The following is a 23,242-nucleotide window of genomic DNA, read 5'->3' as shown; positions in this document are numbered from 1 at the left end:
TGCAAGTCATCACAATCCCATATACAGCGCTGAAGCATTCTAAACACATGGCAGTATTAGAAGGCAGTGAATTGAACACGTTTGGCTCTATGTGTCTAATAGTCAACAGTGTCTGTAGGGGACTAAAGGGAATTACAGGCTGTTGTAATTCATCATAATGATCCTCCAGCACTTACGCTAACTGGATAAGGCTCTCCTGTTCTGGCTCTGATTGCTCCATCAGCCCTGCTTAGGATAAGGAGCATGAGATGAGATCTGTCTCTTCAGCACCTCTGATGAATTTACCCATTCGTGCTAAGAGTGGAGGCAACTTTACGATGAGGACCACAACTGCAGGACCATCCACTTGTTTCACTCGAGCAACTGAGTAATCTTGAGGTCCAAAGGACTTTCATTTCTCACTGACCCGCCACGCAGCAGCAACAAGCAAGTCTCTTACATCAGTTTATTTCCTTTAAGGCCAGCTTTCTAAAAGAAATTACACCAATGTGGTCATCTTGTCTGACTGCCCATCTATCTCCTCTCTAAAAACTGCTGAACTCATTTGCTCAGCTAGAGAGCTCAAGGTTGGTTTTCTGCAATCCTCCCAGAAACTGAAGACTAGGCAGACTTAAACCAGTGTCCCTGCCCATCAGGGGTTATCTATATGTTTTTATGTACATGTTGGTGAGAACCTGATAAAAGAGGGGCTAGAGAAGGATTTATGAAGCAGTGCATAGGGATGTAACACAGGGATCAATGGGAAAATGAGCTGTAGCAGTTCCACTGCTGCCACAACAACTGGTCTTGGCTTTCCTTTGAAGTTGCTTTGAACCATCAATGCTGAAGCACAGCCTGAGTCCAGGAACAAAGACAGGCTTCAAAGCTGCACACAGACTTTTCTGTGATGAATAAACAGATTTGGAATCCCATCCATTTCTGCTTATCTAGATAATGGTCACCACAAACACACACAGGGCAGAGATATGCCACGTGTCCTAAAGAAAAGCAGCTTGCAGGAAGCCAAATCCTAAATAGATACAAAATTTCTCTGCTACAATTCGTTATCAGATAGTAGCATATTATATTAAATACTAAAACTAGAGGAATTTCTGTATTTTCTGTTCTAGAGTCTTTGGATAACTGGCGTATTTGAACAATTTGTTCTCAAAGGCAATTAGCAGCTGACTGAAAAATTGCTCTTGGTGGGGTGCTTTCGTGCTAATGACACCAAAATAGTTATTAATCTATAAAAAAATGAGCATTGCCAACCACAACCTTTCAGTAATCCCTACCAGTAAATCATTAAATTAGCTTATAATCATGAAGTTGATTTTAAAAAATTGTGTTGAAGGTGCTTTTTAAAAACCTGCTAATTTTTTTGTTTCTAGAGGTTACATATTTTTGCTTTTTTTTTTGCGACTGAAAATGTATTTTAAGAGACAAAGACAGTAATGCTTCCAGGAAGTGGGACTTTCAGGAAAACAAGAAGTATTGGAAAATTGACAGCATGGCAAGTGCTCTGAACTTATGTATTTGTTCCAAATTCAAAGACAACCAAAATGTTATGGAAAATGTCTAAATTTTACCATCTCACAAGTACAAACGTCAGATAGTTACCGGTTACTATGACTACATGGAAATCTGCTCACCAACAAACTGAGAAAGAATTTGATACCTGATTTTTGATAATGGCACAGCTACTGTTACTGCAGTAGTGAGTCATGTGGGACAATGCAAAAGTCTTTTTGTCTGACTATCATGAAGTGGAAAGTAATCTGCCAACCTACCCCGGCCAAGTGGTATTGATGCACCAGCAAACCTACAAAAGATATTATAAAACAGACTAAAACAAAATGGCAACTGCCACTGCCGTGGATGGAATTTGAACAATGAATGGTTAGTTCCTACTGCTTTACAGCCTAGAAAATTACTCTGGAGAAGATCAAATTGGGGACAGGAAGGGACTGTACAGGATTTGGTTTGTAATTAAGGATCTTCTTACTGGGACAGTTTAAACCAAGGCTTGTTCCTGTCCCCATCACAGTAACCACAGTGAGGTCAAAGACTATTCAGCTTTTGGGGCTTTGTTGATATGACAGCTACTTCTAACAGCATTTCATTTAAATTTAAAACAAACACATTTGTCTGTTTGGAAAGTGGGCAGCACACCTCACTGCTGAGAGACCAGGTCTCCCTTGGTAATCCCAACCCGTATGCTGGGGGGCCATACACTGGGAATACAGAGCAGTACTGGGACAGCTTCAGCCATGCCTAAGCTTTGTCCTAAAATATATTCTGGTCTCTGAAACGGAAGCCTACATAGGTGAAGGGACACAAGTCCCACAAATGGCAGGCTCAGGTGCTTCCTGCCCAAGGTATGGACTTTGGTGCTGACATCTTCCCTACAAGAGCATCCAAGAGTAAGGTCCAACCCACACCCTGACTGGACAAAATAAATACCTCATCCATGCAACAGGGAGTGTCAAAGAGTATCTCGAACCTTGTTTCACCAACTGAGGCACCTCCCAGTGAAGAGAGGGCACACGTCAAAGTCCTGGTGAGGGTCTGTCCCTACCACCACCATATCCCTCAGCCAGCAGGACAGGGCAGCACCTGGTCCACTGTTTCCTTATACCTCAGCACAAACATTAAACTGCTTAAAGTGCTGTGGAAGCTGAACCACCAGGTTGTGATGGCTTCTGTGTAACAGCCACTGAGCAACCCAGCCACGGGAGGGCACAGTCATCCTATAAATAACAGTGCCTGCACCACTGCACACTAACCTGCCTTCCCTCCCCATCAGCAATGGAGCAAATCCCTGCCTTGTCTTTCATGGAGTCTGAGAAAACAGATGAGTCGCGTTTTTTTCACAGCATGAATTTTCAGACAGTGTAATCACTGACTTGTGTAGCTTTTATTAATTGCTAAAATAACCATTTCTGAAAGCACTCACTAGAATTCCGCCTTTAGCAAAGCATTAGGGGTCTGTTCCAGAGGCTCAGAGAGCAATTACACCGGTAAATGCGTATTAACTGTCCAGACTATTATGTTGGGCACAATTTATGATCCTATTTGCAAGAGATTTATGCCTTAGGAAGAGGCTGCAGATCAGTAACAATGAAGAGAGACAACTCCAGTGCCGTGTCACAGAAACATGACCTTGATAGAAACAAGAGTCTGCCCAAAGGCAGATATGGGCCCACAGCCAAAAAGGCTCAATAGAAGGAAGGCACTAAGGTCTACACTGGTGAATCTTAAACCCCCTTCCTCAGACTCTGCCCAGCCCTGAAGGCAATTCAAACTCAGGAGATTCCACTCCAACGTGTCCACACCCTGGACATGTCAGCTTGCAAGGTGGGTGGGTACAGGGCGCTGTGTCACCGTGGCACAGCACACCCTGGCCCTGCACAGCCCTAATGCAGGCAGCTCCCCTCCTCCCTCTGCCCCCGTGAGTGCCCTTGTCACATGCTTGATGGAAGAAGCTCCACACATGTTGCCGGTATGGTTGCAACCCTTCAAAATCAAGCCAGCAAAGGAAGTGGCCACTGGCTCTTCCACAGTAGCCCAGAGGTAGCAGTACTGGCCCAGGTCGTCCTGCCATGATAGCACTGCAGTATTGAAAGTTCTCCACTTCTAGGAAAAAATTTCGGTATTTACTGGGATAGTAAGACGCTGACACTGGGAGACTGGGATAGAAATCTGCATCCCCTGATGCAGAGGATGCAGGACTGCACATTTGAGAGCTCTACCTGTAACTGGGCTCCTGCAGAGCAGCAGGTACATTTCCAGAGGGGGAAACCATGCTCTCTACAGAGGGCTTAAACACCTGCTTCCAGGAGAGGCTTACAGGCTGGGAGTCCTGAAGAAAGGCAGACACCTACATCTTGATTTTTCCCCATGGACTTCAGCATTACCCTTTGTTTAGCACTTCTCTGTTGGCACTGCTGGTGGAATTTGCTCAGTGTCCTGGTGTTTGCAACTATCTCCCTGAGCTTCCTCATGAGCTATCTTAGAACAGTGGATGCAACCACTGGGAACAGGCACTTGGAAATTGGGCAGGCATCTGTTTACATCCAAAGTTCACCCCAAGGGAAAGGAAACAACACAAGTGACTTCCAACACAGTCTCAGGTAGACTTCTGACAGCTCTCCTGGGTTACTGGAGTCTCTATTATAGACTCTACAGACCCAAATTAATGAGATTTGGTTTACATTAGTTTGTAATACATGTTACTTTTTCCTTTCTCTGATTAAAAAAACCCCAACCTATAACCCCATTTTTTTCCTGCACATTCCTATTCTCCAGAGCATCCAACAGTTGTACAATCTCCTTTAAAGCCCTTCTCCCATGTCACACTTTGCCTCTTCACTTCTATGTTTGCAGAAATCAACAGACTATCTTGCTACAGGCAAATTGAACCAAGATCATAGAATGGTTTGGGTTGGAAGGAACCCTAAAGATCACCTAGTTCCAATTCCCCTGCCGGGGAGTTGGGCAGGGACACCTTCCACTAGACCAGGTTGCTCCATCCAGCCTGGCTTTGAACACTTCCAGGGATGGAGCATCCACATCTTCGGCCAACCAAAAAAACAACCAACCAAAATAACCAGGAAAAACTCATGGCTTCAATCCCTGATACAAAGTGCTGAATGGTGCTTGTAAAGTCATGTAATATAAAATCAAGCCACTAAATTCACAGCAGAATCAAAATATTCTGAAGTTAAAATATAACCAAGTGTTAAATACTTGCAGGAGCATACAAGCATATCTGGATATCCTGAAGCAGCTGTACACAAAGGGAACTGAATAAGCTCTCGTGTTTCTCAATGTCTCTGTGCTGCTCTCCTCCCCTTTTGCTACAGAGAGGCAGTCATGAAACACCGTTAAGAACAACTTCACTCTGCACAATAAATGATGATGATGCATGTCCAGCAGAAGTGATCAAGGCATGAAAAATAATCATGAACAAAACAAATTACAGCTTATATGAAATGGGACCACAGGAATAAGCCCCTTTGCATATTTTCATTCAGCTAGAAATGGTTATGAACCCTGGGCTATTGTTCCATTTGAAACTAATTTTCTGCTTCTTAAACTGGAGCTTCCAGAAGGGAAATTTCAGGATCTCTAGCCTTTGTTTTAAATCAGCTTGTTTTCCCAGTTAGATTTTCAAGGGTGCAGACAGGGCAGGGGACTGGATGCAGAGCAGGGAGCGCCAAGCGGGCCATGCAGCCATGCAGCGCAGGGAGCTCGGCCACGCTGGAGCGCCGCACCAGGATTTGCAGCATGCACGCAGCAGGCGTCAGGCGCAGGGCAGGGCTGATGCAAGAGAGTTCTAACCTCCTTCTCTCTTTCTGATCTTCTAGGTTCCTTCCTAGCCTTTCTCTTCTGGTTTCTCTTATTTTTTTCATCCTTGATTTCCTTCACGGGGACAATTTTCTCCTGGACTATTTCTGAGGTTTGTGCTGTATGGACACTCATTGACCATTCAGAGATGGCATTGGGATCCCAGTAAGAGTTGTCAGTATTGGCAGGGAGAAGGAAAGAGTCAGCTCCCGGAGTGGCGTATTCTACAGAGCTGGACTCCACCGGCTGAAACTCGTAATAATCCCACTCCAGGCCACTGGAGGTCATTCTTCAACTAATTCTTAAGGCTCTTACCGTGTTTAGGGAATATATCTGTAGAACATGAAAGGGAGCATTTTAATCTCTCCACAACATTTAGCAGCTTTTAAGTTTCTACTTATCATCTGGCAAATTAAAACTTAGTCTTGAATTTGATCAAAACTCCAAAATAAAGTGTTTAGGTTTCTCTTGTTATTTGGAAAAATAAAATGTAGGTCATCTTTTTGGATTTTTGTGTGCTATCGCAACAATGCCATAGACCAAGATCAACAAAATAATTTGCTTTTCAATGAAATATAATACTCCACACACAGGCATTTTCATATCTGAACCTGCTGAAAAACAGCAATGAAGCATACAGATGTTAATCAACACTTGAGACTAAGATGCCTTCACTGCCACATAAGTACACAGTAAAAGTGACAGAAGGTATAATCAATAGATTGCAACTAAAAGAGACTACAAACATATTTTGTGGGGCATAAACTGTAAAATGGATTATACAAGGAGAAGCCATAAGCAGAGAACCTTCTTTGAAGACCTATGTAAAAGGAAAGCAGAAATATTTTAGTTAATACCTATCACAAGCAAAAATCTTCATTTGGAGTTTTAGCCTTCCTCCTCCTACAAGACAAATCCAAACATATCCTTTGAGATTCAGCAACTCCTGAGGCTCCCCTCAATCCCAACCAAATTACTAGTTCTACTAAGTACAAAGCTACACATCAAAATACATTTTAAAGAAGCAGTATCTATGCATCTACTCTGCTCACATTAATCACCACATTTAGAGGAACTATCCAATTGTCGTGAACAAAGCCTCTGAGAAGCTCACAAGACAACATGTCTTCTATGAGCTGAGCATTTCTACAAGCAAGACTTTTCACTGAACTGAAATGATGCTGAACACTGCTTTACTGTTTTTCCATCATGGCTATCATGTTTACATATAAACAGCCTAGATTTTATTCCTAGAGGCTTAAAACAAATGAACCAGACTTATTAAAAAAACAGTTTCCACAGAAACCAAATTTGACCAAATCAGTGGAAGCTCTTGCTTTCTTAGAGCAGCAGTTTTCTTTTCTCAGGAAAACTGGCTGTATTTGTAAAGTATCTGCAGTTTTGTCTTAAATATCTAATGAATCATTTCTGCTGGGAGAAGTCAAAAAGCATACCCAGGATACATCTGAATAAACTGATTTTCCCATTCCACTTGCAAATCTGCTCCATTTCACAGAAGAGCACAGTGAAAGAATAAAGAGCACAGGAAGCAAATTTTCTACGTGGAAAATTAAGTTTCCCTGTAGAAAGCTGGCCACATCAGTACTCCAGCCCCAAGCTTGTCAGGCAGACAGACTGCTCTTGTCTCACAGGGAATCAGCTCGCATGCAGAGAAAAAAACAGTTTTCCAATTGCTATAGACATTTAACTCTCTAGATGCAAACAAATGCCCAAGGGCATTTTCAAAAGGCACCTAGACATTTCCAGTGTCCTAACAGTCATACAGGTGCCTCTACTAACACCTCTGGACCTCTATGGCCTGTGAAGACTCTCCACCTTATATATTACAGGGGGAACAAAAGCAACCCTTCCTCAACTTCTTCCAGTGTGCCATCAGAAGTTAGCGATTAATTTGAAGAAATCATGCTTATTTAACTGCTGTTGCACATTTCAGCCTACACCTTTTTTCACCAGAGTGAGGGAACTAATTCCATGTTACCTGTCACTCCAAAGTGCATTAAAGCCCAGTCCAAGATTAGAACAACTCTTATAGAAACCCAAGAAATTCCAGTAACTTACATATTTTACCAAATGAAGACAAACTACCATTTGGTAAATTCAAAGCTTTTTTGTGCTGATGCCCCACCACACAACAACCTCAGAGATGTGACCACCCCCACATGAAGCATGGTGCCATCCCATGGCACAGCACTGTGCTACGGGCAGCTGTTCTAGATGCTGAGGGGTGTGTCTACTCAAAAAGCATCTCCCAGTTCAGGCAAACATCACAACGGGCTGTGTCCCCTACCTGATGTCCTCCAGCGGGTTCCCACAATGAACTCCTAGTGCATTTCTACAAGAAACAGCAGATGATGGCTCTCACACCCACCTGGCACAAGCAGAGCTCTTATAAAGCTCTGCAGCTTGAACAAGAGGACCAAGCTATTCACTGAAAACCACCACATTTTACATTTTTTCCCATACACTTTTGCATCTCCGAATTAGAGGTTACATCTCTGAATTGGAAAGTAGAGAGAGAGATTTTGTTGTCATTTAATCCTACTTCAAAGAAGTGAAGGTCTACTGTTATTTGCAAATCACCTTTTCCCCTCCACCCCAAGTTAGAAGGTTGTATCTACTTACATCATCCTGAATATCGAGGTCACAACCTGCCTTCAACAAAACCTGGACAACGTGGAGATGACCCTTGTGGGCAGCAAGATGCAGGGGGGTCCGGCCATGCTATGAATGAGAAGAAAATAATAATACCTTAAGATGAATTTTTATGCATGGTAGTTGAATAGTCATCATTCTCCTGCTTGTACCTCACTCTCTGAAACCTGCAATATTATCAACTGACATGTACTAGTGTGACAAAGGCTTTACCTTGGTTTTGTGAAAGCTGCAAACTTCTCCTCCACCTTCTGCAACATTTCAGTTTATCCCGATGACACTCTACGAAAGGGATATTATATTCACATAAGGGTACTTCCTTACAAATTCAGATCTGGCTCTGTGTCCAAGCCTGAGCAGAATTCATGACCATTTTGTTTCTGTCCCTCTGGAGCACAGAACTGTCAACTGCTGTCACCTTCCCTCTGTACAGCCAATTGCTGATTCCAGCAATTGCTAAATTCACAAGGTATCATCACAAAGAATGCTGTTTTCTCCACCAGGCATTTTGCGAGGATCACATTAAAAGTCACATTACTCTTCACCTGTATCTATTATATATCTATTCCTTCACTACTGGTGCTATTGTCTATTTTTCCACCCAATGATCTACCCTGCAAAGGAAGATAAACAGCCCTAATACTTCAACCACAGAAGGGGCAAACACTTCAATAGCTGTCTGACTAGTGGCTTGAAGTACACAGAAGGCAACCATTGGCTCTCCAAGATTTTAAGCAACTCCTTTAGTAAGAAAACTACTTCAAGCAAATAATAAACCAAGCTCAAGACAAAATTGTTTTCATATAGCAAACCCCATACCCCCATAGCTGGTAAAGCCTTGTTAACTCAGGCTCCTGAGAGCAAAAAGGAAAAACACAGTTGGAATTCAACAGAATGGCTGAAGGCAAAATGTCTGTGCCATTACTGGTTAGTTGTGCTGAGCTTCGGAAACATTAAGTGTTGATTAATTGTCCTACATTATTGACTTAAAGGGGCAGATCTGAGGACAAAATCCTCACCCACAGTATGACACTTGAGCCTCTCAAAACCCATATGTTGTCCCTTGCTGGCAGCAGCAGTACATTCCCACATGAAAAACTTCCATTCTTGCCCTGCTAAAGGCATAGGAAGGGCTCATTTTTGTTGCCACCACTGCCCCTGGGCACCATCCAGGCTCCTGCCTGGACGCCTCTGGCTCAATCTGGCCACAGGTGCCTAAAATCCTGTCCCTGGATCGAAGGGCACTGAGCTGCACTGACCACACTTCCTTCTCCATCAGCCTGGAGGAGAGCCAGGGCTATACTGCTGTTCCAGCTAACTCAACAGCAGGAGGCATAAAATCCCCAGGCAACGCAGGGATAAAAAGAAAAAAAGAAAGAAAGGAAAAAAAAAAGAACAAAATAAAATTTAAAAAAATACCAAACTGGCAAATCACTCCCGACCATGAACAATACGTCTGGATTATGAGCATGTGCTCCAGCACACTCAGATTTACAGGTCCTGACTTTCTACATTCCTTAATGCCAATAAGTAAATCACCCAATCCAGGCATCTATCTCACTTCCCAGGTTATTAATACACCATGAAAACAATTTATAGCAATCTGTGCATGGAGAAGGAAAAATCCCAAACAAACCCAACTTGAAGCCAGCTCATGTGCTTTAAAACTAAAGTGTCAACAACATGAATATATATTCCAGCAGGGAAACTTTCTGATAAGATAACCAGCTCTAACCACTGAAAAAATGCTGACATGCAGTTAAAGGTACTATGTTAAAAGTAAGCTATGAAAGCAGAATAGGAGTTTATTTGAATACAAGGAACATATTTTCTTCACCCAACACACCTTCCTGGGCAATTGCTGGCATGGTTGAACTGAAAGACTAAAGGATCATTTTTACTCCAGAGTGTTTGTGTGTTTCAGATTCTCTATCCAGAAACACAGGTTCAGAGGCATCTCACCTACTGGAAACTCTAAAGAGAGGCTTCAGCAACCAGACTTTCTGCACACATACAGTCCTTGAGTTCTTCCTACTTTAAAGGGACACGACAAACAAAAACTATGACATTAGCCAGGGGAGGAGACTGGGAAGGAGGATCAATTCCAGCATATTACATTGATTAGAGGATCAGGCTTTTGGAAGAGTACTGATCATCTCAAGATTAATCACAGCCCTGCAAGAACCAGCAATGCCAGATTTTCTTTTTCTTCCCAGCAACATCCAAATGAGAGTAGAGGTGGGCAGTACAGCTGGACACTGTTCCAGTGCGGGCAAGGAAACACTGGACAAACATCAAATCCCCACACACATACACACACACACAGAGGTATGGATGTACATACACATGCACACTCCAATCTAGAACAAACAGGGAGGAAGAGACAAGGCAGTTTGGGTGCCCCTCATGTTGTGATGACCAACTTGGCGCACAGCAAGCTTTGGAGAGAAACACTGAACGAGTCCATGCCACAGCAGCAGTAGTCAGGGCTGCTTTTGCCTTCATGTCTGTAAGTCAAACCAACAGCCCACAAACTTTTTCTCTCACAGCAATTCATCCTACCCAAAATATATAGGGGGCAGAGAGATGAACACAGACAGACAAAACTTCCTCTGTGTGTCTCCTCCATAAAGACATTCTGCACTCAATGCAGCAGCAAAGAGGGGGTTTATCTGAATACACACAAGGGTCCTAGCAGGAAAGAAAACATACAAGCCAGAGCATCTCCTACATGCTCACTTCAAGGACACAACACCAAACCCAGGGACTGTTCTGGAGAGTACTGACTTAGAAGCTTGTGAGCATTGCCAAATATGAACTGCAATGATTTGGGGGTTATTACAAATACAAATGAGAGACTGCTACATCTTGGGATTAATGAACCAATAAAGCAGTCATTCATATGAAAAAAAAAAAAAAGGCAATTTGGACTTCTATTCAAATGTAAACAATTGCTTCAAGAGGCAACAAATCATACAAATGGTCCTGTGTCATGGACTTATTGACAAAATAAATGGGACCTATTGGACTGCAACTTCCAGCCACCGTGAAACACTGCTGTAGCTGTGGGGTGTATCGGGTGGCAGCCCAGCACCGTAAACAGTCACATGAACTTCAGCAGTAAAATGCAAGGGTAGGTTTTTGTTTGCATTCAATCCATGCTCTAACTTCCAGACACTGACAGGCAGCTGTCGATACACACCACTTAAAAGCAGAATTCTCTTAGCATCGCTGCCAATGTACATGCACTCCACAACCAAATCCATACAGGGGGGCCTTAGCACCATAAGCTCCATGATCTTTCCTTGTGTTTACGTATGTAGGTACTTTTATGCAGGTACATTCAGTTCTCCATCTCACCCTGCTCTTGTGATGCACAAGGACTGTTATTTATTCATCCATTCTGCACTCATAAAAAACATGCCTGTCCACATTTTATTGGAAAGCCTGAAAGCAAAATCCAAGTCCTGTCACATTGTTCACACTGCTGATTTGTTAGACTGTTCTCCATGAATAATCTGCTTGCTCAAGTCAGCAGAAAGCTTCTCATTGACCTCAATAGGCACTCAGCAAGTTCCTAAGTGTGTGTTAGTCCCTTTTAATTTATCTTTATTTATTGTTTAAAACAGACACAAATAGCTTTTCAAACTGAAGGAGTGCAAAAATGTGAAAGCACCAAAATACATTTCTTTTTTGTTTCTGCCTTAGCTTAAAAAAGAAGAAAAAGAGAGACTGCTTTAAAGAACTCAACATGCTCTGAAGTTGAGACTTAAAGTACCCTAGCATTACAAAAGTGTTGCCATATGGTGTGTTCATAACATGACTAGTTCAAATGTTAAACCAAACAATTACTGAATCAAAACAGATGCACTACCTTTTGCATTTCTTTGAGGTTTTTCTCCTGAATTATCATCCATTCTCTGCAGAATTCAATTTTATAGCTTTGATCTTAATGCAGGAACCTGCTCCAGCACAAGTTTCTCATGGATTCACAGGCCTCTTTCAGGCATCCACCTGCTCTGGTATGGGTCTGCTTCCACAGGCTGCAGCTGGATCTCTGCAACCCCATGGACCTCCATGGGCTGCAGGGGCACAGCTGCCTCACTATGGTCTTCACCACAGGCTGCAGGGCAATCCCACCTCCAGCATCTGAAGAACCTCCTCCCCCTCCTCCACTGACCTTGGTGTCTGCAGAGCTGTTTCTCTCACATATTCTCACTGCTGTTCCCTGGCTGTAATTACATCTTCTCTTTAACTTTTTTTTTTTCCTTTTTAAATATATTATCCCAGAGGTGCTACCACCATTTCTGACTGGGCCAGCCTTGACCAGCAGCACATCCATCTTGGAGCCACCTGGCAGTGGCTCTGCCAGACGTGTGGAAGCTTTTGGCAGCTTCTCACAGAAACCATACCTGTAGCCCTTCTCACTACCAAAACCTGGCCATGCAAACCCCCATGTCAGGAAAAGGACAACAACATCCTGGGAGGACAGCAAGGCACATCAGCTCAGCAAAAGTCCCAGTGCTTTTGTGCCAAAGATGCAGCTGTCAATAATTTCACTGAAAGACAGCTCTACTACAAAAGGACTGAAAGAAGGGACCAGCTTTCTTGCTTGGAAGAAAAGGCTTAAGTTCCTAGTTTTCCAGTTTTTGCAGCTTATTCACCAAAGTACTTGATAAGGGCACCTGTGTGTTGGATCAGCTGGTAGGTATGACCAGTTTTTCAGGCTATTTTCCCCATTTCATAAAGGAATCAGCTACACATTTCACACCTGTGAAGAATGTCAGACAAAAAGGCAGAAAAATGGAAATGATCTCTTTGTCATAAGAGGCAGAGCAGCAACAGAGCCCCTGACCAAGCAGGGGCTCTTTGAGAAGAGCAGAGCCACAAAGCCTCTGCTGAGCACCACACCTGCCCTAGGCCACAACCCCGTGTGGCTGGTGGCAGAGGTCCAGCAACACAACAAGTGCTCAATGCATGTGCCACGCAGTGCCACCAGCCCTCTCTGACTGTGGGCTCCCTGATGTAAGATTGCTGGCACTGGTGTGACCTAGGGGCCATCAGCTCCTCTTTACATATTTTAAAAGGCCCCAAATCTGGAACGAGCCCAAGTGTCCCTCACTGGAGTCAGAGGAGGTGCACGTTTCCATATTGACTTCACCTGCACAGATGCCTTGCTAGTAATGCTGCCAAAATGAAACAAGTGCATCCTCAACGTAATGCTGAAGTGAGCACCCAGGTATGTGTATTTTCCATTGGATTTTGTTTCTTTCATATTCTTACTCCTTTTTCTGAAATCATCTACTCAGAAGTGACAAAAATGAAATACTGTTTTGCAGCTGAATTGTTGTTTACTGAAGCAACAATTAACCACATCATATGACCTTCCATACAGGACAAAAATAGAACTGGACAAGTCGGCTATAAAGCATTTACTAGTACTTGGTTTGTTACAGAAAATATCCTTCATTTTTCTTGAGCTATGCTCAATTAATCCTTTTTGAATAAATACCTCTAGATTTATCACTAGATCCTGTACACTTTAATCTGTGGCTCTGCAGTGTTGTTCACAGCAACTGGTCTGTGCTTACAGATGCGGATCAGAAATACATTTAAAGCCTACTGTGATATGGGAACTTTTTCTTTCCCTCCAGAGAGCTTTGCTTCCATGTGTCTTCCTTCAATAAAACCCAGAGAATTCAGCAGAAGTTTGCTTGACAAGTATCAAATCCTTTTTTTTTTTTTTTTTGGAAGCAAACCTCTATAATTTATAATGAGACAGAACAAACTGAAAACTACTAATAAAAGCAGAAGACATACATGTAAAACAGAACTAAGGCATGCACATGGATAAATTTATTTTTATGCTTCATTGTGCAATGACTTTTATCTTGGGGGAGAAGAGGGTTCTGAGTTTCAACTTACCTGAGAGCTTGGTATATTTTACTGCACTACAAGACGCCTGCCATCTAATTTCCCTTTTAAAATTAAGAACCCCTATCCTGAAAGTTGTTCTTATTTTGTGCTTGTTCTGCTTATTGGAAGACTCCACAAGAACCTGTTGGTGTGATGGCTAAAAAACCCCTTCAGATTTCCAGTTCAAATATACCTGAGTCTAATTTCTACATCCTTGCTCTTGTGACAACCTTGTCCTCAACTTTAAACAGCTCTTTCTCCTTCCAGCTTATGTGTGCCATCAGCTTAGCAAGCCAAGCTCTTCCAGGGTATGTTTATACAGCCTTTTGTAGGTAACTATGCACATGCTCTCCCCATGCAGCTGGCTGGCTGGCTGAGAGCCCCATGCAAACTCCATGCTGTGTACAACTGAACAGGACATTACAGAGCCTGAACAGATGGACTTTGGTGAGGGCACCAGGTTGGTCTCACACCTCTTGGTTCGCACTGGGCTCAGCTCTCTCTGGCTCACAGCATGGGAGAAGAAAGAGTGTGTGTGCCTCCAAAACACCCTGTATATAGTACAGCCTTGGCTGCTGCTCTGAGAGACTCTGTTCCTCTGTGCACTCCTCCACAGTCTTGCAGCTCTGACTTCATCTCTTCTGAGCAGGGCTTGTCACCAGGCTACCCAAGTACCTCATCTGTACTGTCTGTCAGTGTGCTGGGATGCATCCAGCATGACAACAGGGACAGCCTTTGTCATCTTCCCTCTCTGGGCTCCACGGGGATGACCCACAACTTCTAGGAAAGAATAGCTACAATGCTGTAGTACCAGGTGAGCTACAGGGATGGCCTCAGAGCCCACAGCTCTCCAGCATGGTTGGCAAGCACATCTCTCCAACAGAAACTCCAGCACATTGCACCTGGCTGCGATTTCACTGCCAAATGAGCTTTGTTTTGATTTTCCACACAGGGTAGAACAACAAAGCAAGGGAGCCACTTATGTCATATAGGAAACAAAAACCTGTCAACTCTAGGAAATCTGCATTATATCAAATTAACCTGATTTTGTGTTTCAAAGTCAAATCTACACTGTTTGTTTCTTATTGTAATTAGCAGAGGTCCCTCAGCAGCCTCAAAGCTCATCATCCTAAAAAAATCAAAAAAACAAGGAAAAAAAAAACCAAACAAAAGAAAACACAACCACAAAACCCTGAGCTACCATTCAGGTATGTGTAAGTCAGTATTTCCTGGTCTATTACTGACTACCTTTAATAGCTGTTCATCAGCTACAGAGCTGCTTGGACAACAGATCCAAACAGGCATCTACATGAGACTATTCACGCTTACTACATCTGTGCTTTTTATCTACCAACAAGAGGATAGTTATTTTGGCAAACAAAACTTACAAACACAGGTTGTTCTTGGATCACTCCAGCTTTCAAAATAAATATTATCTACATCTCAAACACTGTGAAGGGACTGAAAACAACTGTCACTGACAGATAATTATTCTGTCTTTTCCTCTTTTTATCAAATGTGCTTTCTATCTGCAAATACTAGCTCCCATATATATGGAATGTTCAAAACCAATATGGAAACACAAATAAAAATAGATAGGATGGAGAAAAACAGTTCATCAAAACAGCACACCCCAAATTTTATGTTACAGTTCTAAAGATTTAACTTACCTAGTTCTTTTTAAGGTTTTTTGCTGATAAAACCTTCTTGCAACAGGCAATTACATTTCATCTTTTCTAAGACAGTATTATTGATAACATGTTGAGCATTAGGAATAGGTGAGCATCAGTTTGAACTCTCTTGTATCTAAGCAGAAATCCTTTGACTGACTTTTATCGCAAAGGTATGGGGAACACAATTTGCAACCCCCAAGTTTGAAACTGACTAAGGGACTACACAGAACAAATCAATGACGATGTTGGGTATAAGTGAGGCTGCTGCACCAAGAGACTTCAGCAGCAAGAAACACTTTCAGTGTCCCTTTACCCTGCCACAAGAGGTGGCTTTTCCCCATCCCCTCACCCAGGGAGATGGGTGCCCTGAACCGCCTTCTCTTGACAGTGATGAATTGCTGCATTCATCAGGTCACACAGTGTTCAGAAGTCAATGCATGCTTTGAAAAATGTTGCTCTGCTCTGTCAACACACCATGTTTCCAAGGACGAAGTGTTCATCACAGCTGCACCCACTGCAAAGGGTACAAACACAACATGTGCACTATATTGCAAATTTGCATGAGCTATTAAATGCAAACTTTAAGGAAATCTGAACACTAACTTCAGTCACATTCAGGTTGGTAAAGCTAGGAGGGCATTTTCACAGACAATGGTTTAGAAGAGTTACATTAGTTCCCAGGGCTCTTGCAAAGCATTTTTCTCTCGTTACCTTGGTAACTGCTACCTTGGCACCCCTGTTGATAAGCTGCACCACATTCTCCACTTGGCCTTTGTAGGCGGCTACAAGCAGGCGTTCTGAAAGCACAGCGACCACATCCTGCTGGCTCATGAATTAGGAGAGAAAGGTTTTCAGGTTTCTTCAGTCCAAAAACAAAGGCTTGGGATCAGTTCAAGCAGCATGCAGGCAGGCGAGGAAGGACTCCAGCTCCCTGGACAGTGACGTTATTGCTATGCCATCCTCTGGACCTATGGATCAGAAAACAACACTGCTGTCAGCGAGATTTCAGAAACAGAGCACTACAGCAGCTCCTCCCTGAGCGTTCATCTAGCATTGGCTTGGGAGGGGATCACAAAAACTCCTCAGAACTCCTGAAGACATTGCACTTCTGTTGCAAGGCAGAGAGATGTAGACAGTAGCACATTTCCAATGGGCCCTCATTCCCCTTGGTTGGGACAAAAATCCTTAAACTTTCTGAGAGCTTAATTCTCTTTTGGCCTAACCTCTATTTGTGTGGTCCCCTTTCATCCTCTTTCCCCCCCACCAGACCTCCCAGTCCTTAACTAGCCAAGGATGGGTTAACTACTGTCAGCCAAAGGAACAAGAATAGGTTATAGTTACTGGCTGCTGATACAAATATACAAACCTCTGCCCTAGAAGGACTGAGTGCAGTCAGCAATTAAAGGCAGCTGACTGCTCCCTCAGGAGTATGAAATGCTTCACAGCCTCCCCCTGAACCATCCCAAGGACACCACTGCGAGAGATCACAACCTGCTATTGGGAAACACTCATCTTTGCTGTCACTGAGAAATTATGTTCTCCCCACAGAGCTGACATCATGCCCCACTGACCCCAGAAACAATTCAGATTTAGCACTCATCATGAAACTATGTTTGTCTGCCCGGGCTCCACTGATCCATCCAATGAGCCATCAGAGCTGGAAAGAGCTTTCTGATATAATTACAGAAAATGTATCGACAGATCACTTTGAGCTGCAGGATCCAGAACCTGCCTAGTTTGGGAAGATTTCAGCTTTATTTGTGCTTTTCCCACTTTAGTATTTAATTGTTTCAGTACAGGAAAAACACCTTCAAGATATCCAGTGTATTTACAAATTATTTGTCCTCCTCTCTTGAAATATCACTGCACTGCTCCGTAACAGCCACCAGGACTAAACACACTGCATAGTTCAAGAGTAATAGGTACAGGGTCCAGATGATCTTGGAGATTCACAGTGGAATACAATGTCTTTCACCCTTACGTTATCCTTTAAATCCATCTCCCAACAGCAATAACTAAAACTGTAGGTTAGTTTGTAGTAGTAGATGGTAATAGCAGAAGTTAATTTGCACTCCTATGGTAATTTATATTAACGAATCTTAGAACGCTTTATGAGCTTTAATTTTTATAACACCTTTTGAGGTGAACAATATGTCGAAGAATATTACATGCATTTTAGAAAAAGGTCCTCGAAAGCATAGAAAAATTACTGGTTTCTCTGAGGTCAATAGAAGGTTATGCCAAAGCCAGCAAAAACTCCAGATAACTGACGCTTGACTTCCAACTGTAAGCATTAGGCAATACTGATTCTAGGTAAAAGACTCAGGTTAGCTTTTCCTCACCTTCCCCCTCCTTTCTAAGTGCAAACATGCTTGGAGCAATATGGAAATAGCGGCACATTTATTCAGAGAAACCAGACAAAGAGTGTCTGGGCCTCAGAGTAACACAGGACAGCAGAGGAGTGGTGCTGTACCCTGTGCCACTGGACTGGTTTCACCCACACCCTCAGTGTGATGGACAGAGTTTGTACACCCTGGTAACATGGAAAATAGGGAAGATGGAAGAAAAACCCCTCATGTCCTTAACTAGCACACCATACCCTGCTCCTCTGGCTCAGTGCTATACACATTATAGTACAAACCATTTAAAAAGCGCCAAGAAATACAGATGGTCTACACTTAGTAACTTGATCTGTGACAAACAACACAAGTTTCAATCTTACCTTCTCAAGTATTTGATTTCCAGTGACTCGTGCTTCCAAAGCAAGCTGAACACCCACCCTCCCTCCATACCCCCCACCACCCACCCATGATCCCGGCCCCCTGCTCCCAACACATCCCTGACCCTCCCATCACATCTCAAAGTGCTGCTTCCATAACCCAGGAGCACACCCCTCACCTCCTCTCTGTGACCAGTACACAGTGCAGGGCACACCTTACAACAGGGAGCTTTTCAGGCAGAGGGATGGTGTGTTTCTGTGCCAGCCCCTGCCCAGGCAGTGGTAGTTTCCAGGTGAACTGTGGCATCACTTGTTTGTCCCCATCCTTACCCCTAAGCTGGCTACCAACACTTTGGCTGGAGTCATGTACAACACACTGACATCTTATGACATCTGTGGTCAGATCCTGCTTGGTTTTCTTACCTCATAAATTAAAAAAAAAACAAAACTAAAAAAAACAAAACAGTGACATCACTGTCACTGACAGATTTGCATATTCACTACAAATCTCAGTCTCAATGGAGACATTTTCCTGACATACTGACATTTCTGAGCAATTTTGCAGAAACCATAGATGCTCATCACATATTAACCACACCACCAGAAAGACACACTAACACCTCAACAATGTAGGGCTGGAAAAGTCTGGATAATCTATGCAAGGTAAATGCTGGAAATCATACTCCCTATTCAATTATTCTCCCTCTCTCATGCTGCCTTCCCACTACAGCAGCACATGGAGATCATAAGCCTCCTCCTACCATGCCCTGCCACACTGGAGTGATGGACTGTGACGGCGTCACTGCTATCATGGGCTATCATGGAGCTTGCCTTCTTGCCTTTTCCACCCCCTGGATCATACACAAAAGCATAGCAAGGAGCTGATTCAGCTATCCATCTTTCAGGGGTATCTCCCACTTTGCCCAGCTCTCCAGCAGGTGTCGGTCCTGTTCCCAGAGGGCAGTCATGGCATGAGCCTGGTTCCTGCCTGCACAACAGGTCACACTCCCTACCACATCTGCTTTACATCTCCTCAGCTGGGATTATTTGCAATTCAGAAAAGAGCATCCAATTAGAATAGGAAGCCCAGACAACTGAAAGACCAACTTTCCTTTTCTCCTGAGCTGGTAGAAAAGGTGATGGGTGAACAGTGGAAGTGGGAACAGCCTTCTCATTCCCCTCCCCATGGACCCATCCCCAGCAGAGCGGCTACACTGGCAGTGGCATCGCTCCCCCCAGCTTTAACTCTCTATGTGCCTCAGACACACAGAGCATCTTCCCTTGACCACGTCTGCACCCCCAGCAGCAGGAGGAAGGTACCAGATGCCCAAGGACTGCAATTAAAAGCTTGACTGCTCCTTTCACACCCAGATGGTGCAAAATGAACCCGACAACACGATTACAGACACTGCATCGCATTCCTGCTGCCAGCACCTGCTGCCCAGAATTAAATCCCTCATTATCACCCCCAAGATCCAGAAGCTCAAGGGAGGCACAGAGCATGAGAATATTCAAACCTTATGCATTCAAAACAACAACAAAAAAATTATTTTGCTTTAGCATATTTTTAAATGAAAAAACAGCATCTCTGTGCTTCTTTGTTTAAGATCAGATTACTTACCTGGGGCAGGCTGGGAAAGCAACACCTACTTCCCAAGCCTCTCCAAGGAAACTGGCCAGATGTGATGCCCACAGGTTCAGTTGCTGTGCTGTGGGTCAATCCCTTCCGAGGATAACCTGGCTCAGCCCTGAGGATAACGTGCTCACCCCATCGGTGGAGTGTGGAAAAGTACAGGCTGACTGTGGATTAGTATTCCCGACTGGCAGCTGCAAGGCACCGTCCCCAGGCGCTCAGGTCCAGCTGCATCCCCACGGATTAAGCCCTCAGCTCACTGAGCCACGCTGCCCTACGGATGCTTAGGAGATGTCTGCCTGGGGTGGCACAGCACGGTGTGGGTGGGCAGCTGGCTGCTCTGTGGCAGGGTTGTAAAGCTCCCAGCTCCGTCCTCTCTCCCATGCAACTGGCAGAGCTGGCAAAAAACAGTCTCTGCACCTTCCCCCTCCCCAGTTCCCTCCCCTCCAAACTGCTGCCAGGCTGCTTCAGTGGCCGTAGCACCTACACGTCAATAACAAAAAAAGCACAGGAATGATGATTTTTGAAAGCCAAAGGACAGTCCAGGAAACATCACACATCACAGAGACTGAAAGGCTAAGCAATAGACTCTCCTAAATTCATGGGAAGGGTTAAAACCAGCAGCTTCCTCTCTGAGGGAAGAGAAAAAAAGCCAAAACTGTGAAAGATTTAGGAGCTATAAGCTAATCAATTTTAAGAAGTCCTCTGTGCTAAATGGAAAAGATGATATGCCAGAGCACAGGTCATTCACAATGCAATCACTAAGCTAAATTAGTATTTGAATAAAAGAATGCTTATATAGCTAACAAAAAGTTTCCATGTGTACTGAGGTACAAGATGAAAGGCGAACAAAAGAAGAACGGACTGCAGTTTCCTGCAAGGGATCCCAAATTCTCTTTTTTAGTTTATCACCCAAAATTATGCTGAACAGAATCACAGAATCATAGAATAACAGAATTTCCTGAGTTGGAAGGGATCCACCAAGATCAACGAGTCCAACTCCTGGCCCTGCACAGGTTGGCCCCAAAAATCCCACCATGTGCCTGAGAGCATTGTCCAAATGCTTCTTGAACTCTGGCAGGCTTGGGGCTGTGACCACTGCCCTGGGGACCCTGTAGGCCAAGAAAAACTCTCAGCACCTGGTAGCTTTATTTCATTCAACATAAACAATGGAATAAAATTAGTCTAAATTATTTTGGAATACCCCAACATTAAGATATGGAGCCAGACCATTTTGTTATGGGAGGGTACATAATAGGTACTATTTTGTAATAGTAAAATTATAAAATTATATTATTTTATAATTTATAATAAATTATAATAATAAAATAATAAAATAAAGAATAGTCTTTCAAGAAAATTTCCTATATCTAAATACTGCTCATCTCTTCTTTGCTTAACTCTCAAAGCAAAATGGCTTTCTTTTTTTATTAGTACATAACAGTATAAAATCTATAAAATGCTCTTTTCCTTGTCCAGCCTCTTTGCAAAGCAGTTTGTCATACATAAAATATGACGTAAACACTAAGATTGTATTCACTTTAGAATAACAGCATTATTCAGCAGAGTGGATTATTGCATTAGAAAGAGCGAGTTTCCTGGAACTCATTTATCATTTACTGCAGGATGCTGATATATCTGCCATTTCTCTCAGCTGACTTTAAAAGGGTTTGTCCAAGACATGCAGCACTACTTCCCTTTCAGTGGTTTTTCTTTAGTTCCACCATCGATCCAGTATAAACTACTCAGGAGAAATATCTACATATTTTGCTAAAGGGAGGACACTGCCTCTCACCCCCTCCTGCCCCAAAAGAAACTTAAAAATCAGTCAAAGGTGTAATTGTGAAAACCAGCAGCAGCTTTATCTGGAAAACAGCAAAGCCCCCCACCAGGTTGAGAACAATGTGCTTTTGATTCACACTTTTCTTCTTTTCTTTACATCATCATCAATACTATTTTTGGAGTTCGGTTTTACACCAATCAACATTTTGAACTGGACATCTACACAGACATTTAGTAGATTGTATGTTGGTCTCTGGGGGGGGAGGGGGGGGTACTGTTTTCATTATGTGTTTTATGGTGGCAAGTACAATTATTCAGTTTTCATATGGACAGTTGCATATTCATCACCCTAAGTATCACCACTGTCTGGGACATCTGGAAACATTTTCCGGGCTTCTTTTTTTTTCACTTGTTGCTATTAATTACTTCAACAATGACTATTTAGCAGCCTCCCAGGGAGCATCTGCATGACAGTTGCTCATCAGGCTTCCCACCACAACCAGAGCAGACTGATTGATGTCACTGCTCCACTGCAGGTGGCCACCCGCAGCCGGACCGACGGCCAGCCCCGCTTGGCAATGAGCACGGGGAGACAGCGACTGCAGCTTCCCCAGCTGCTTTGTCCAGCCCATCTCTGTGCCCGGCCTCCACCACTGGCTGCACTCAATGTAAATCCTCAGCTGCCTGGCAGCTCTCAGGCAACGCCTTGGTACCATCAAAACCAACCTCCAGAGTGGCACCTGCCAGGCAGAACGCTCTTGGAGAGAGGCACGGACACATGGAGAGCAATGACAAAGATCAGAGGCAGTTTCAAGTCATTGCTTAGACATTACTAATCTTGTACAAAAACAACTGTTTTTCTTCCCCTTTTACTTACCTCTCTGCCATGTAGCCCTAACCTCCCTTACCCAACACACAGGTTATATACTTACCACCTTCCATATAACATGATTTGGGGGGTTTATTTGGCTTATCTCATTGAAGTTCCACAGCTTTGTTACTCCCCACTCCCTCTCTTTCAACACCTGCGTACACACACGTCAAAACCACTCAGTAGAAGCAAGCTCAACTCACAGAAAGCCCTGTCAGTTGAGCACTATTTACATGACAAAACAATACCTATTGTTTGATAGGGGACAGTGCCAGTGTGCAAACACACAATCACGACATATCTGCTCCCATTTGCATAAAACCAGTTAGGAGATCTTTCCAGCTGACTGCTGCTTAACAGAAGTGCCGGAGCCTAACCTTGGGAACGAAGCAGACACAAGGCTGTGCTCATGGGAGAGTGGGGGTTTATGTTACCCTCACACACAGTGGGGCTTCTGGATGGGAGAATTGTCCCTCACCATCACTTTCTGTGCAGGAGCCAATTAAAATTACTGCAGGACCTCACTGTGAGCAAAAAGTGCTATAACCCTTTCCACAACCAACTCCCTTTCCTTCTCTGCTGTTCTTCCCTCCTTTCTTACCCCCAGAGCATGTCCTCTGCTGCCAGGGTTCAGATCAGCTTTAGCA

General features: G+C 43.5%; 1 protein-coding gene across 11 annotated transcripts in view; it reads right to left on the bottom strand.

Moving 5' to 3' along the window:
- The window catches only part of ANKRD6 (ankyrin repeat domain 6), a 90,038-nt gene that overhangs the window by 17,275 nt on the left and 49,521 nt on the right, over window positions 1-23,242 (bottom strand). For 6 of the 11 annotated variants that reach the window (XM_042016522.1, XM_042016520.1, XM_042016527.1 and 3 more), the window contains 2 exons: window positions 16,302-16,558; window positions 7,972-8,070 (listed from right to left, as the gene is read on the bottom strand). In XM_042016522.1, coding sequence (XP_041872456.1) covers window positions 7,972-8,070; window positions 16,302-16,421 — 219 coding nt within the window. In that variant the 5' untranslated portion in view covers window positions 16,422-16,558. Of the gene's footprint in view, window positions 1-5,322; window positions 5,662-7,971; window positions 8,071-16,301; window positions 16,559-19,930; window positions 20,326-23,242 lie in introns of those variants that run through there. The other 5 variants (XM_042016518.1, XM_042016519.1, XM_042016528.1 and 2 more) reach the window with 2 other exon arrangements.

Source organism: Corvus kubaryi, unplaced genomic scaffold (genome assembly GCF_017639235.1).
Source record: "Corvus kubaryi isolate FWS band 111438036 unplaced genomic scaffold, C.kubaryi_AGA036_p1.0 split3-73, whole genome shotgun sequence".
Classification (NCBI taxonomy): domain Eukaryota; kingdom Metazoa; phylum Chordata; class Aves; order Passeriformes; family Corvidae; genus Corvus; species Corvus kubaryi.
Note: the sequence above shows the minus strand (reverse complement) of the source record. Positions and strands in the feature narration are given on the sequence as shown.